Here is a 15978-nt window from a genome sequence, read left to right as displayed (position 1 = left end):
GGTTAAGTAACTCACATGGTGGTTAAGGGACCCTGGCTTCTTCCCCCGTTAGCTTCGCTTGTCGGGAGGCCACAAAAGGAGATCGCGTGATCCTAGGACATGGCGACCGACGTGAATATGAGTCATTTGCCCGGCATGGGAACTTTGATCAGATGACCATAGGACAGTTTCCTCCATGCTGGCTCAGGAATTCTGGGAGTTGAAGTCCACAGGTCATAAAGCGGCCTAGGCCTACACCAGGGGTAGGCAATCTTGGCTCTTTTATGACTGGTGGACTTCAACTCCCAGAATTCCTGAGCCAGCCATGCTGAGGGGAAAGGGAGGTTTCCAAGCTGAGCCAGGCTGGCTCAGGAATTCTGGGAGTTGAAGTCCACCAGTCATAAAAGAGCCAAGGTTGCCTATCCCTGGTCTAGGCCTAGGCCGGTTTATGACTGGTGGACTTCAACTCCCAGAATTCCTGAGCTAGCATGGCTCAGCTTGGAAACCTCTCCCTTTCCCCTCAGCATGGCTGGCTCAGGAATTCTGGGGGTTGAAGTCTACGAGTTATAAAAGAGCCAAGGTGGCCTAGCTCTGCCATAGGGGGATGTTGCTAGGGATTGTGATCAATAATGGTCCCCAAATTCCCTTTGTCAACACTGTGACAAACAGAACAGAAGCCATTTTAATTTTTGTCTTCGTTGCCACATATAATAATAATGATGATGATGATGATGATGATAAAAATAAAAATAAAGCTGGAAGGAACCTTGGGGGTCATCTAGTCCAACCCCCTGCTTAGGCAGGAAACCCTATACCATTTCGTACAAATGGCTGTCCAATCTCTTCTTAAAAACTTCCAGTGTTGGAGCATTCACCACTTCTGGAGGCAGGTGGTTCCACTGGTTAATTGTTCTAACTGTCAGGAAGTTTCTCCTTAGTTCTAGGTTGCTTCTCTCCTTGATCAGTTTCCATCTGTTGCTTGTTGTCCTGCCTTCAGGTGCTTTGGAAAATAGCTTGACTTCCTCTTCTTTGGGGCAGCCCCTGAGATATTGGAAGACTGCTATCATGTCCCCCCTCGTCCTTCTCTTCATTAAACTAAATCAAGGGTAGGCAACCTCGGCTCTTTTATGACTTGTGGACTTCAACTCCCAGAATTCCTGAGCCAGCATGGCTCAGTTGGAAACCTCTCCCTTTCCCCTCAGCATGGCTGGTTCAGGAATTCTGGGAGTTTAAATCCACCAGTCATAAAATAGCCAAGGTTGCCTACTTTTGAACTAGACATACCCAATATTAGTTTAGAGATTTTAGCTAAAGGAGAAAGGAAGGGAGGTGTAGTTTGCAGTTAGCCAAAACAACCTCTGTCCGTGAGAACCAAGGTCAACGCTAATTAACATTTTGGTGGGTTGAAACGATTGGTGAATGTGATTTATGACAGCAAATTGGGATGGGAATTGCAAATTTTTTATCTTTGCAGCCCGAGGGAGGGGATTTTAGTCTTGGGATTACCTTTGTACGTGCTCATGTCTTGTTTCCTAAATAAAATCTTCTTTAAGGAAGAAATCCTTGCCTCGAAGTTCTTTTAAAGGGTTTCGTCTATCGGAACCGTGACAGGCTCAGGGCCGTTGGGACTTCAAAGACACTGTCGTAACATGAGGACTAGCTCCATCACTTCGATCAAGCCAGGTTTCAGAGCCAAGCCGGGTTAGAGAAGTCTCAAGGACGTAAAATTAAAAACAAAAAAGGCCACTTACTTCGTGTAAGGCTATCGAATGGCCGTATCTGATCCCCACGGTGTTCGCAGAATCACCCAGGGTCATCCACTCTCTGGACTCCAGGTTATACCTGTGCAATAAAAAAAAAGCACAAAACACAACGCCTGTCTCCTTTCGCCCTGGAGAACGCAGCCGTTGTCGTCCTCGCCGCGCTGAGGAAGAAACAAGGGAAGCCAGACGGAGAAAGGCCAGGGATATTTACGGATGGGCCTGCTACGTCAATAAAAATAAAGCTGATTTAGGTATCAGCTATTCTGCTTTTTTATAGCCGAGAAAGCCTTTGCGCTAATGCTCGAAAGCCAGGGAACAAGGGAAACGAGAGGGCAGCTTTGCTCCATTTGTTCAGAAGCCATTTTGCACACCTCTCCGGCGAAGCCTTCGAGGCAGCAGAAGAATAAGCAGCGTCTCCTCTGGAGGAATTAAGACGGGTCTGAAAAGGTCTGAACACGGCCGGGTTTTCTTTACTAACACTGTGTCGGTTTCATAAAATCCTCAAAGAGCCAGAAAATGAATAGAGGAGAATTTGGAGCTCAGGGTTGAAATGAGGGGGACGGCTGTTTGCTCTCTGAGCTGGGTGGTTTTCTTGCAGATGTTTCATCACCCAACTAGAGAACATCATCAGTGCTAGAAGGGAGGAGGAGGAGGAGGGGGGGAAGGACGACGACGACTGTGGGGTCCTTGGTGCTCTCAGAGCTTGGTGGTTTTCTTGCAGACATTTCATGACCCAACTAGGTAACATCATCAGTTGTAGAAGGGAGTCGGAGGAGGAGGAGGAGGAGGAGGAGGAGGAGGAGGAGGAGGACGACGACAACGACTGTGGGGTCCTTGGTGCTCTCTGAGCTTGGTGGTTTCCTTGCAGACGTTTCATCACCCAACTAGAGAACGTCATCAGTGCTAGAAGGGAGAGGGGTTTGTGGAGAGGAGGAGGAGGAGGAACTGTCGGATCCTTGATGCTCTCTGCACTTAGCAAGCCACTAGAACAGTGGTTCTCAACCTTTTTAATGCCACGACCCCCAACCGGTCGTAAGTCGAGGACTACTCAACCGGTCGTAAGTCGAGGACTACTCAACTAGTGCAGCACCGTTTGCAGAATGGGACTTTTGGCGGGCTCAGCAGGGCAGAGACAGCCTGGACAATTCCTATTGGCTTTTGAAAGCCAATAGAATTAGACTCTATTCAAGAGAGTCTATTCTATTGGCTTTCAAAAGCCAATAGAATAAAAGGGAGTAGCACAGCTAAGGAAAAGGGGGAAAAAATGGCAGACTGCGTTGTTTGGCGACCCCCGTGAAATGGTCGTTCAACCCCAAATGGGGTCCTGACCCACAGGTTGAGAACCACTGCACTAGAACATAAACTGAGAGCAAACCCGACTCCCTTCTAGCACTGATGATGTCACCCAGTTTGGTAATAAAATGTCTGCAAGAAAACAACCAAGGTCAGACAGCGGCAAGGACCACCGCAGTCAGGAAAGTGCATTTGGTGTAATTTATTCTAGAAAACAAAATTACAACCCTTTTCTTCTCCCCAAAAAACAAATTAATGCAGTTCACCAACACAAAATAACAACCAAAAACAGAAAAAAAAACCCCACCAGGGACAAAATAATCAACGATCCATCTTTAAATTACCATAACCGGAACCCATGAGGCAGAGCACAAGAGCTAAAAAAAGACGCACACTGGATGAGAATAATGTTCACCTGCTGGCAGGAAAAGAGGAGAATTCCCACGGCAGCCCAATAAATTTGGACTATAATCTTTCACAAAAAGAACACCATGTTTCCGTGGGGGTGGTTGAAAAGACGAAAGCGTGTTGAAGTCCCCTATCCTGTAAATCAGGGATCTCCAACCTGTGGCCGCGCGGGCTGGTAGTGAGCTGTGGCCCCCTGGCACATGCGCGCGCACACCCACTCACTTGCGCTAGCACCACAGCCTCAGGGCACAAAAATGGACTGCTGCTGCACCTCAGGACGCAAAAATGAGACAACGACGCAACTCGGGGCACAAAAACAGGACACCGCTGTTCCACAGGGTGCAGAAATGGCCACCACTACACTGCAGGGTACAGAAACATGCCACCGCTGCAGGGTGCCAAAACAGGGTGCCACCACGCCACTGGCCGCAGGAACGGGCCACCGCCACGCTGTAAGACACAAAAATGGCTGCCGTAGCGCCACAGTGCGCAGAAAGACACTGCGCCACGCAAGAACGGGGCAGGGCTATCGGGTATCACGTCGTAGGCACCAGTCCCGCCCCCTTTGCGGCATGTGCATGCTCACGGCCCTGTGCACACACGCGCACACGCATGTGTGTAAAATACTACCCCCTCCCTTTTTCTCCGATCCGCCAACTGATAAAGATTGGTGACCTCTGCTGTAAATATTTGGTAAGGACTTTATAAAAATCTGATAATTAAAGGGACATATAAATTTGGGGGAGGAGGGGCACAATGGCTCAGTGGTTAAAGACGCCGAGCTCATCAGCTAGAAAGCTGGCAGCCCGGGTTCGAGAGCTGAGCGCTGCGCGACGGGGTGAGCTCCCGTTCCTTGCTCCAGCTCCTGCTCGCCATTCGAAAGCATGCAAATACAAGTAGATAAATAGGTACAACTTTGGTGGGAACGGAACAGTGTTCCATGGGCCTTTAGCATATAGCCATGCTGGCCATTTCTCGTACAATTTCTGAGAAGGTCCCATGACTGTAGTGCAGGGGTCCCCAACCTTGGCCATTTTAAGACCTGTGGACTTCAACTGTGGCTGGGGAATTCTGGGAGTTGAAGTCCACAGGTCTTAAAGAGGCCATGGTTGGGGACCCCTGCTGTAGTAAACCACACAGCGACAGCAAGAGCACTCAGACTTACTCTATGTACCTCTTCACGGTGCTTTTACAGCCCTCTCTAAGCAGTTACACCAGTGGTTCTCAACCTTTTTAATGCCGCGACCCCCCCAACCGGTCGTAAGTCGAGGACTACTCAACCGGTGCAGCACCTTTTGCAGAATGGGACTTTTGGCAGGCTCAGCAGGGCAGAGACAGCCTGGACAATTCCTATTGGCTTTGGAAAGCCAATAGAATTAGACTCTATTCAAGAGAGTCTATTCTATTGGCTTTCAAAAGCCAATAGAATAAAAGGGAGTAGCACAGCTAAGGAAAAGGGGAAAAAAATGGCGGACTGCGTTGTTTGGCGACCCCCGTGAAATGGTCGTTCGACCCCAAATGGGGTCCCGACCCACAGGTGGAGAACCCCTGAGTTACACGGAGTCGGCCTATTGCCCCCAACAATCTGGGTCCTCATTTCACCGACCTCGGAAGGACGGAAGCCTGAATCGATCCATCAGTCAGGATCGAACTCCTGGCAGTGGGCAGAGTTAGCCTGCAATACTGCACTTTGACGCCTCAAATGTCTCTGGATCACCAGGAATTCTTTACCTTGTCTAGCTTGGATTCAGGAAAAAAAATCTTCTCACAGCCGGTAGAAGTTCACACCGCAACCGATAAGTTACACAGAAGCCTATTTCTAGCGTTAGGGACCCTGCTGGGTTTAATCTGCAGAAATGTACATTTCCTTCCACGCTTAAAATCTGCTTTTTACTCACGCCAAGACCATCTGAGAATCCGTGTGATTGAACATGTAGCCACCGATCACCCACATGACCTCGTCTTGGACCACGGCTTTGTGAGATGCCCGCGGGAGTTTGGGGACGTAGAATTCATCCCGGGTCCAAAAGGAGCGATTCGATGGAACAGGAACCGAGCAGTCAACACCTACGAGGGGCAAAAGACATCGTCCGTTATACCCTCAGCTATCTTAATCTAGCACTGCACAGGTGGTCCCCGGCTTACGACCACAGCTGAGCCCAAAATCTATGTTGCTAAGCGAGACATTTGTTAAGTGAGTTTCGGCCCATTTTACGAGCTTTCTGGCCCCGGAGCTCAATTGTGGACAATTTTCACGCAAAACAGCTAAACAGATGTAGGATTTCCAGGCCTCTAGCAAAACGAGCTTATGAAAAATTATTCAATCAGTCTGACAAGGTGCTACCACATTCCTGATTTTTCGCTGCCCTAGACCAAGGATAGATAACCTTGGCTCTTTTATGACTCGTGGACTTCAACTCCCAGAATTCCTGAGCCAGCCACACTGAGGGGAAAGGGAGAGGTTTCCAAGCTGAGCCATGCTGGCTCAGGAATTCTGGGAGTTGAAGTCCGTGAGTCATAAAAGAGCCAACGTTGCCTACCTCTGGCCTGGGCCTAGGCCGCTTTATGACTCATGGACTTCAACTCCCAGAATTCCTGAGCCAGCCATGCTGAGGGGAAAGGGAGGTTTCCAAGCTGAGCCATGCTGGCTCAGGAATTCTGGGAGTTGAAGTCCGTGAGTCATAAAAGAGCCAACATTGCCTACCTCTGGCCTGGGCCTAGGCCGCTTTATGACTCATGGACTTCAACTCCCAGAATTCCTGAGCCAGCCATGCTGAGGGGAAAGGGAGGTTTCCAAGCTGAGCCAAGCTGGCTCAGGAATTCTGGGAGATGAAGTCCACGAGTCATAAAGTGGCCTAGGCCTAGGCCAGAGGTAGGCAACCTTGGCTCTTATATGACTCGTGGACTTCAACTCCCAGAATTCCTGAGCCAGCCATGCTGAGGGGAAAGGGAGAGGTTTCCAAGCTGAGCCATGCTGGCTGAGGAATTCTGGGAGTTGAAGTCCACCAGTCATGAAGGGGCCAAAGTTTCCCTCATGCTGGCTCAGGAATTCTGGGAGATGAAGTCCACAAGTCATAAAGCGGCCTAGGCCAGAGGTAGGCAACCTTGGCTCTTTTATGACTGGTGGACTTCAACTCCCAGAATACCTCAGCCAGCCACGCTGAGGGGAAAGGGAGAGGTTTCCAAGCTGAGCCATGCTGGCTCAGGAATTCTGGGAGTTGAAGTCCACGAGTCACAAAAGAGCCAAGGTGGCCTATCTCTGGCCTAGGCCTAGGCCGCTTTATGACTCGTGGACTTCAACTCCCAGAATTCCTGAGCCAGCATGGCTCAGCTTGGAAACCTCTCCCTTTCCCCTCAGCATGGCTGGCTCAGGAATTCTGGGAGTTGAAGTCCACCCGTCATAAAAGAGCCAAGGTTGCCTTCCCCTAGTATAGGCCTTTCTTTTTGGGAAACACGGTACTTGGTTAAAAAAAAAAAAAGTGAAACAAATACCGTTAAAAAGCATCTGCCCAGCTGTGCAATTCATCCCAAGGGAATTGTTTTTACCTACCTTGCCAGCCCGGGTTACAGATGCAGCCCTGAGTTCCGTTCACGCTGCATTGACCCCTTTCGGGAAAGCCGCAGTCTTCCGGGCAATTGGGAATATCGCAGGCCTCTCCTTTCCAATGTTCCCAACACTCACATTCAACCGCTTGGCTGCCGTTCACGGGCCGACATTCCCCTCTGCCCGAGCAGTTCTGGGGACAGACGTTGAAGCTGCAAAGATACAAATCAACGGTTTATTTTACAAGCTTCTGGCAGGGTAAGTGGACCCCGGAGCTTGACGTGCCATCCCTGAAGTCCAGTGAATCATGCCGTTGTGCCCAGATGGTTAAAGGTAAAAAAAAAAAAAAAAATCTTCTTTTCAGCAGGGTTTCCAAATGCTACGTCAACAGAAATGTAAGTTGCAGCTACCTGGATTTTTAAAGAGAATTATCTGTAGCTCGGGAGTTGAACTGTGGGGTCCTTGGTACTCTCTGAGCTGGGTGGGTTTTTCTGCAGATGTTTCGTGACCCAACTAGGTAACCTCATCAGTGCTAGAAGGAAGGAGGATTGGAGGAGGAAGAGGAGGAGGAGGAAGAGAAGGAGGAGGAAGAGAAGGAGAAGGAGGACGACTGTGGGGTCCTTGGTGCTCCCTAAGCTTGTTGGGTTTTTTTGCAGATGTTTCATAACTCAACTAAGTGACATCATCAGTGCTAGAAGGGAGTGTGGGGTTTGCTAGGAGGAGGAGGTGGAGGTGGAGGAGGAGGAGGAGGAGGAGGAGGAGGAGGAGGAGGAGACGACTGTAGCATCCTTGGTTCTGAGTTTTCTTGCAGATCAGTACTGATGATGTTACCTAGTTAGGTCATGAGACGTCTGTAAGGAAACCACCAAGCTCAGAGAGCATCAAGGACCCTCCTTCTCCTTCTCCTCCTCCTCCTCCTCCTCCTCCTCGCCACAAACCCCACTCCCATCTAGCACTGATGATGTTACCTAGTTGGGTCATGAAACATTTGCAAGAAAAACACCAAGCTCAGAAAGCACCAAGGATCCTACAATCCTCCTCCTCCTCCCCCTCCTCCCTGCAAACCCCACTCCCTACTATCACTGATGATGTTACCTAGTTGGGTCACGAGACGTCTGCAAGAAAACCACCCAGCTCAGAGAGCACCAAGGACCCCAAAATTCAACCCTGAGCTACAAATACTCTTTTCTAACCAAACAGACTTTCAAAAGAAGCCGTAAGCGCCGTTCGCTCCCATGCATTTGCTCATCCTCCTTCAGAAGTCAATGAAACAGCCCCTTGAAAGACTTCAAAGCCGCACAAACCCTCTCGGGGGCAGCGCTAAGGTGTGAGATAAACAAGAAAGCATCACGTGTGCAAAGCCACAAAGAAGGAAGCGGTCCCCAAGATAGGCAACCTACGATCTTTGGGACAAAATTTCTGATTCTGCTGGCTGGGGAATTCTGGGAGTTGAAATCCAACCCTCTTGAAATGGGGAAGGAACCCTGCTCTCCAAGATCCACCAGAGAGAGAGAGAGAGAGAGAGAGAGAGAGAGAGAGAGAGAGAGAGAGAGAGAGAGAGAGAGAGAGAGAGACAGACTCTTCCCTCCAGCTTGCTAGGTCAGGAGAATTCAGGCAGCAACTATTGGTGGATTTATTTCAAAACAAACGTGCGAAAAGAATTCCCAACAATTTCAATCAAGACAACTCCAGTCGCAAAACAAGATGCCACCAGTTAAGGGAGACAATTCTGGCCCAAACAGAGCGATTGTCTATCCCCTCTGGACGTGGTGGCCCTCGCTCCATACAACAACGTTCCTCAACCTTGGCTCGTCTCAAGAATTCCTACGGTGACATTCTGACAGCCATCACAAGGTGGCGCTGTGGTTCCTCCAATTCCAGATTCTGGCTGGTTGCGCCCAGCAGCGCATCCAGAAAAACCGAGGGCGCTTGCTTTCCAGATAGAAATGGAACAACTATGATAAAAGAGAGCAAAGGGAGTCCCCCAAATCCCAGGTGCCTTGGGAGCAAACCCCAAAAGAGCTTACTGGTAGGTGATGTTGAAGCCTGTCAAGTTGTACGCAGCGTCGCTGAAGAAGTGCAGAAGGGCGTAGCCAGAGCTGGCGGCCACTTCAGGGACCGTCTCATTGCTGTCCCGTTCGGGAATGATCAGGCCGCTGGGTAAAAAAAAACAAGCTGATGATTAATATAACTGGACACAGGGTTGGAAACACAGGTTAAGATGTCGTGGAATTTCCACACGTAGGCAGTCCTCAACCTACGACTGTTCCTTTAGTGACTGTTCAAAGCTACACTGGGAAAAAAAGCGACTTATCTCCTAGCTGGCTTTCATGCCTAAGACGGGACTAGAACTCACTGTCTCCTGGTGATGGGCACAAAATCTCCTAGCTGGCTTTCATGCCAAAGGTAGGACTAAAACTCACCATCTCCTGGTGATCAGCCCAAAATCTCCTAGCTGGCTTTCATGCCTAAGGCAGGACTAGAACTCACCGTCTCCTGGTGATCGGCCCAAAATCTCCTAGCTGGCTTTCATGCCTAAGGCAGGATTAGAACTCACCATCTCCTGGTGATTGGCCCAAAGTCTCCTAGCTGGCATTCATGCCTAAGGCAGGACTAGAACTCACCGTCTCCTGGTGATTGGCCCAAATCACCTAGCTGGCATTCATGCCTAAGGCGGGACTAGAACTCACCGTCTCCTGGTGATGGGCACAAAATCTCCTAGCTGGCTTTCATGCCTAAGGCAGGACTAGAACTCACCATCTCCTGGTGATCGGCCCAAAGTCTCCTAGCTGGCTTTTATGCCTAAGGTAGGACTAGAACTCATGGCTTCCCGCTTTCTAGCCGGGTGCACCTCTGGGGATCCCAGCTGAAGGAAAGCTATTTAGACCAATACTTTCAAAAGGCTTTTAATTTCCTGCGCATCAGATACAGAACGCGCTTTACGTCCTTAAGGGCTGCTTACGTCTGGCCCTCGACTCTTTCAAGCTGAGCCCCCTGGAAGATGGGCAGCTCACGAATACATTCAGCAAGAGCCGGAGCTGAAAAACACCGCATGCTGCTACGGTGGCTCTGTTCAGCCCAAAATTAACTTTTATTTAGATTTCTTCGTTTTCAATTTGGAGGGAACATGGCTGTGAGCGAGTGCAGGCAGACTATCTCTCAAACAGCATGTAGGAAAACCAACAGGTGTTTATCCCGAGAAAGGTTACAACGCCGTCATCCTGTAGGTGCCGGAATTACTCAGGGGGCCAATTCAATTCCCATCAATCCGTGAGGTAAATAAAAACAGCCAAGCTTCGTCAGGTTCATTAGACCTGGCCTGACAAAATGGTCACTCGAAACCTCTGCGGGATTTTTTGGCTAGTGTCGAAAAAGAAATGTTGATTTTACTCTGTCAGGCAGGCTGCAGAAAGTCCTTGACTTATAAGCGTTTATTTAGTGACCGTTCGAGATTACAACAGCACTGGGGAAAAAAAGGGACTCATGGCTATTTTTCACACTTACGACCGTTGTAAGCGTCCCCGTGGTCACGTGATAAAGATTAAACCGTTTGGCAACTGGCTCCTACTTATAGGTTTTGCAGTGTCCTGAAATCATGTAATAATAATAATAATAATAATAATAATAATAATAATAATAATAATAATCCCAAAACAACTGGAGCACCACTTCAACACTATTGGCCTTGACAAATTTGCTATTAGTCAATTGCAAAAGGCGGCCTTATTAGGAACTGCTTCCATCCTGCGACGATATCTGTAATACCATCAAACATCCACATCTGCCTATCCCAGGTCCTGGGTAAGGACTCGATAGGTAGACAAAATGCCAAATCCAGTCTGAACATCTGGCTGACTGTGCGATGATCCATAATAATAATAATAATAATAATAATAATAATAATAATAATAATAATAATAATAATAATAGCTGTTGCAAGAAGATTGCACAAACTGATTACAAGCAGCAGCATGACAAAGTAGCAACAATGGTGCATTGGAAGATCTGCAAAAAATATCATTTGCCTGTAAGCAAAAACTGGTGGGATCATAAAATAGAGAAAGTCATAGAAAATGATAAAATTAAACTGCTCTGGGACTTCAGAATTCAAACAGACAAGCACCTGCAACATAACACCCCAGACTTAACAATTGTCGATAAGAAAGACAAAAAAGTGTGGATAGTGGACGTGGCAGTGCCTGGAGATAGCAGAATAGAAGAGAAAGAACTGGAGAAGATAACAAAATACAAAAACCTACAAATAGAAATAGAAAGACTGTGGCAAAAGCAAGCAAGGGTAGTACCAATAGTAATAGGCTCCTTGGGTGCAATCCCAAAACAACTGGAGCACCACTTGAACACCATTGGCATTGACAAATTCGCTATTAGTCAATTGCAAAAGGCGGCCTTATAGGAACTGCTTCCATCCTGCGACGATATCTGTAATACCATCAAACATCCACATCTGCCTATCCCAGGTCCTGGGTAAGGACTCGATAGGTAGACAAAATGCCAAATCCAGTCTGAACATCTGGCTGACTGTGTGATGATCCATAATAACAACAACAACAACAACAACAATAATAATAAAGTTGGAAGGGGTCTTGGAGATCATCTAGTCCAACCCCCTGCTCAGGCAGGAAACCCTCTACCAGGGGTTATTCCTTTCTTCTTTGCTTCCTTTCGTTCCTTTTTCCTTCATTCCTTCCTTCTTTCTTTCTTTTGTTCTCCTTCCTTCCCTACCTCCATCTCTCCCATCTACCCTTCCTTCTTTCTTTTCCTTCCTCCTTTCCCCCCTCCCTTTTTTTCCCTACCTTCTTCCCTCCTTCTCCTTTCTCTTTCTTTTATTTTTTTCTTTCCATTTATTTCGGTTGACCTTTCTTTGTGCCAAATTAGGTTGACCTTTCTTTGTGCCGAACCTATCTAATGAACCTACTTGCGGTTTATCAGATCTATTCTAACTCAGAGCAGATTTGGTTTACCTGGGTAGGATCACAAAAATTGCAGAATCCAATTCTGGTTTGTTTGTTGTTGTTTTTTACGCCGCCCTTTGCATCTCTGTTTCTTTTTTATTTTGTTTTGTTTTGTTCTGTTTTTAGGCATGTTATTGTGAGGTTTTAATTTTAAGGCTGTTTTCCCTCCGTGTTATGTTTTCTCCTAGATCACCTCAGAGAGGATGAAAAGTACCAAAATGCAAATCCAATCGAACACAGGTAACCGTAAAATAATGCTCTCCCAATTCTTTCTCGGCCTCCCTCGCCCCATATTGTGCGAAATGTCCCCGTTCCCATGGCAATGCTTGGTCCCCAACTAGGATAAACCCTCAAGAGCATCCAGAGATGAAAAGGCGCCTCCAACAGTTCATTCCGGGCGACACCAAACGGGCAGCTGCTGAAAAATTAATCCGCTTCCTTAAATCCCAAAAAAGGCCACGGTGACCTTCGCGTTGCGCGACAGGAATTCTGGTTTCCCACCTTTTCTTACCTAAAAGCAGCCAGCAAAGGAGCGTAGATGGAGTCCCCATCGTAGACGTAGAGGTGGTCCCAGCTGCACTCTGTTGCAAAATGATTAAAACGGAGCCTCAAGACCGTGTTGGGCCTGGAAAGAAAGAAAAATCAGGTGATAACTGTCCCCAAAGCAATAAATAAATAAATACATAAAAAATGCATCAGCATAACTTTTCCAATTTGCACAGCACCTTGCATGCAGGACTGGTAACGAAATCCAGTGTTTGCATTTTATTTAAGTCCGATCGGTAAGGTGCGTGATTTGGGAACATGTGTCGTGGTTCCGACAGATGAAACTCTTTAAAAAAACCTCGAGGCATTGTTTACCTTAAAGGATCTTTTATTCGAGTAGCGTAATATCGGCACTAGCATAATCGAAGCCAAAAACTGGATTCCCCTCCCCTGAGCACATAGTATCAAAGCACAATTCCCTCCTCCAATTAATAGTCATAAATCACATTCCCCAATTAGCTTGAAATGCAGGCTTTCCCTCCAGCTCCCCAGCCCGCAAATTCTTTATCATCTCTGATTTCAACAACCTTGATTCTCATGCTAGGTTTAGTGTTATTATGTCTAGCTCAGTGGTTCTCAACCTGTGGGTCGGGACCCCAGCCTAGGCCTAGCCCAGAGGTAGGCAACCTTGGCTCTTTTATGACTTGTGGACTTCAACTCCCAGAATTCCTGAGCCAGTATGGCTCAGCTTGGAAACCTCTCCCTTTCCCCTCAGCGTGGCTGGCTCAGGAATTCTGGGAGTTGAAGCCACGAGTCATAAAAGAGCCAAGGTTACCTACCTCTGGCCTTGGCCTAGGCCACTTTATGACTCGTGGACTTCAACTCCCAGAATTCCTCAGCCAGGCACGCTGACTGAGGAATTCTGGGAGTTGAAGCCCACTCCTCTTAAAATCTATATCAGGGGTCTTCAAACTTGGCCCTTTGATGACTTGTGGACTTCAACTCCCAGAATTCCTGAGCCAGCAAGGGGGAAACTTTGGCCCCTTCATGACTTATGGACTTCAACTCCCAGAATTCCTCAGCCAGCATGGGGAAAACTATGTCCCCTTCATGACTTGTGGACTGCAACTCCCAGAATTCCTGAGCCAGCATGGCTCAGCTTGGAAACCTCTCTCTTTCCCCTCAGCGTGGCTGGCTCAGGAATTCTGGGAGTTGAAGTCCACGAGTCATAAAAGAGCCAAGGTTGCCTACCCCTCTTCTAGACCATCATCAACTATCTCCTGTCTACAACACAGTTCTTTCAGCAGTTCCAAGATGGCTCCACACCCATTTGCACTACTCAAGTGACCCTGAGGACACAGATAAACCTCCAAGTGGTCTCAACGACTCTCTAAAAGGAGGCAATTGACCGGCTGTCTGCAAGGAGTATAAATCCTTCCATTCCCCACCATCCAGTCAGAGTGGAAGAAGCTTCTTGGATGAGATGCAAAACATCTTCAAAAAAAAACAAAACAAGAAAGTCCGGTTGCCTTGTAAAAAAGTATTTTTGGTAAACAAGTAGTCAAGGACTACTTGTGTAGTCTTTCAGGTTCTTTCACCCTCAAAAGGTTAATTTTGGACTTGTCCAGATCTTCCTTCTCCAAGATCTTTCCTCCTTAAGATTCTTTGGGTGCTCAATTTCACATTTCTTTGCATCAGAAGACAACTCCAGATTCTTCAGTCCACCTCTGTGTGCACATACAAAATGGAGTATCTCAAACGGGGCAAATTTAAGACGTGTGGACTTCAACTCCCAGAATTCCCCAGCCAGCATGGCTGGCTGGGGAATTCTGGGAGTTGAAGTCCGCTCGTCTTAAAGTGACCCAAGCTTGAGAAACCACTGCAACCAAGGGGGGGGGGGGAGTAAACAAACTGAACAGCAATCTCATTATATAAAAGAATGATGAAATCCTGGACAACTCAGTTCCATAAAAACAACCAAGCTGTGTTACTCACTTTCCTTCTATCAGCCACGTGCATTTTGTTTTGTATTTGTAATTTCCCGGCCCGTCCGTTACGTATCCTGAAGATCCGGTAAGCCTGTGGGGGGGGGGGAAACAAAACTAAAGATGTAACACTCCGTTATGACTTACAAATGTAGGCCAGCCAAAATGCCCTAAAAATAAAGGGTCAGGATGATTAACCCCCTTCTTACGAACGAAATGGCGCAGTTATGCTTGGAACTATACAGGCCTGCGCACCACCGCAATTCAGAAAGAAGAACGACAGGAGGACAGCAGAAGGACGGCAAAAAGGCTGAAAGAAAGAAAGAAAGGAGGGAGGAGGCGGTGTGTGTGTGGGTCTGTTGTTGCAAACCTTGAATTAAGCCTAATGATTTTGTGCGTTATCGCAATTGTAGGATTTGCCACTATCAGAAAATGCAGGGATGGCTTTAAAAGCAGAACGAGGGTTAAGAACAGACCTGGGTACAAGCAGTCCTCAGCTTATGACCCCAGTCGAGTCCAGAATGTAGGTTGATGAGTGAGACATTTGTTAAGTGAGTTTTGTCCCCTTTTACGACATTTTCTTTGCCTCGTTTCTGAAGTGAATCACTGGGCTTGTTAAATTAAGAAACGCAATTCAGTGAATTTGACTTTTCCATGGACTTTCCGCTTGATCAGGTCGCAAAAGAGGGATCTTGTGATCCCCCCCCCCCGGGATGCTGCAAACCGTCATAAATATGAACCAGGTTGTCAACCATCCCCACAGGGGATGCTGCAGCGGTCGTAAGTTCTGAAAAACGGTCGTAGGTCACTTTTTTCAAGATCGTCACAATATTAAACGGTCACTAAATGAACTGCTGTAAGTTGAGGAGGGTCTGTATTATGTGGCACATCCGGCTGCTCCTGTCCAGCCTGCAAGGATTGCCTTTATTTTGAAGGTGAATTCTACTTTTTTTTTGCAATTTATCGATTTTTCAAAGCTCTATCGGCTTGGCCTGCCACAACAGACCCAATTTTTTTTTCCCCTTGGGAAAATTAACTGCCCACCTGCAGGTAGATCATACTGCGATGCACTGCATTGCATACAGTAGCAATTAGCAATTATTACAGCAATTATTATAAGAGCAATATTGCTGGAAATCCCTGGATGTGTCACTAGCAAAAAAGGGGGGATGGGGCCTTCACACATCTAGGAGGGGAAGTCCAGACACCTTAAATTTGCCAAGGGTGAAAAACATTGCGGACCACCTATAACACTCTGCTTCTCACGGTGGGAAAGCTTGCGAGGTCTTGATATGGGCCTTTACTATCCCCAAATTGGAAAAAGAAAGACAAAGAAAGTCAACGGTTGAACGGTGGGCTTAATAAACAGCATTTCAATGTCATTAAGTGTCATTAAGCACTTAACGCCACTGAAAACATCTGAAGAGTAAAAAAAAATAGCTGAAGACAAGAAGAAAGAGCCCAGTGTTGGAGCACTCACAACGTCAGGAGGCACCTTTCGTTCCAGTGTTCTATGTCGGAGCGTGCACCCAGGAGTAAACACAGTA

General features: G+C 47.4%; 1 protein-coding gene across 2 annotated transcripts in view; it reads right to left on the bottom strand.

Annotated features, from left to right (window-relative positions):
- Positions 1–15978, bottom strand: part of ATRN (attractin) — a 176695-nt gene that overhangs the window by 120751 nt on the left and 39966 nt on the right. For both annotated transcript variants that reach the window (XM_039368375.1, XM_039368374.1), the window contains exons 2-7: positions 14442–14525; positions 12472–12585; positions 9015–9143; positions 6994–7199; positions 5342–5510; positions 1731–1821 (exon numbers count right to left, since the gene is read on the bottom strand). In XM_039368375.1, the coding sequence (XP_039224309.1) occupies positions 1731–1821; positions 5342–5510; positions 6994–7199; positions 9015–9143; positions 12472–12585; positions 14442–14525 (793 nt within the window). The remainder of the gene's footprint in view (positions 1–1730; positions 1822–5341; positions 5511–6993; positions 7200–9014; positions 9144–12471; positions 12586–14441; positions 14526–15978) is intronic.

The sequence above is a fragment of the Crotalus tigris genome, unplaced genomic scaffold, assembly GCF_016545835.1.
Source record: "Crotalus tigris isolate CLP2741 ecotype Arizona unplaced genomic scaffold, ASM1654583v1 scf7180000020772.1195989, whole genome shotgun sequence".
NCBI lineage: Eukaryota > Metazoa > Chordata > Lepidosauria > Squamata > Viperidae > Crotalus > Crotalus tigris.
The sequence above is the reverse complement of the archived record's forward strand: the minus strand, read 5'-3'. Positions and strand labels throughout refer to the sequence as shown.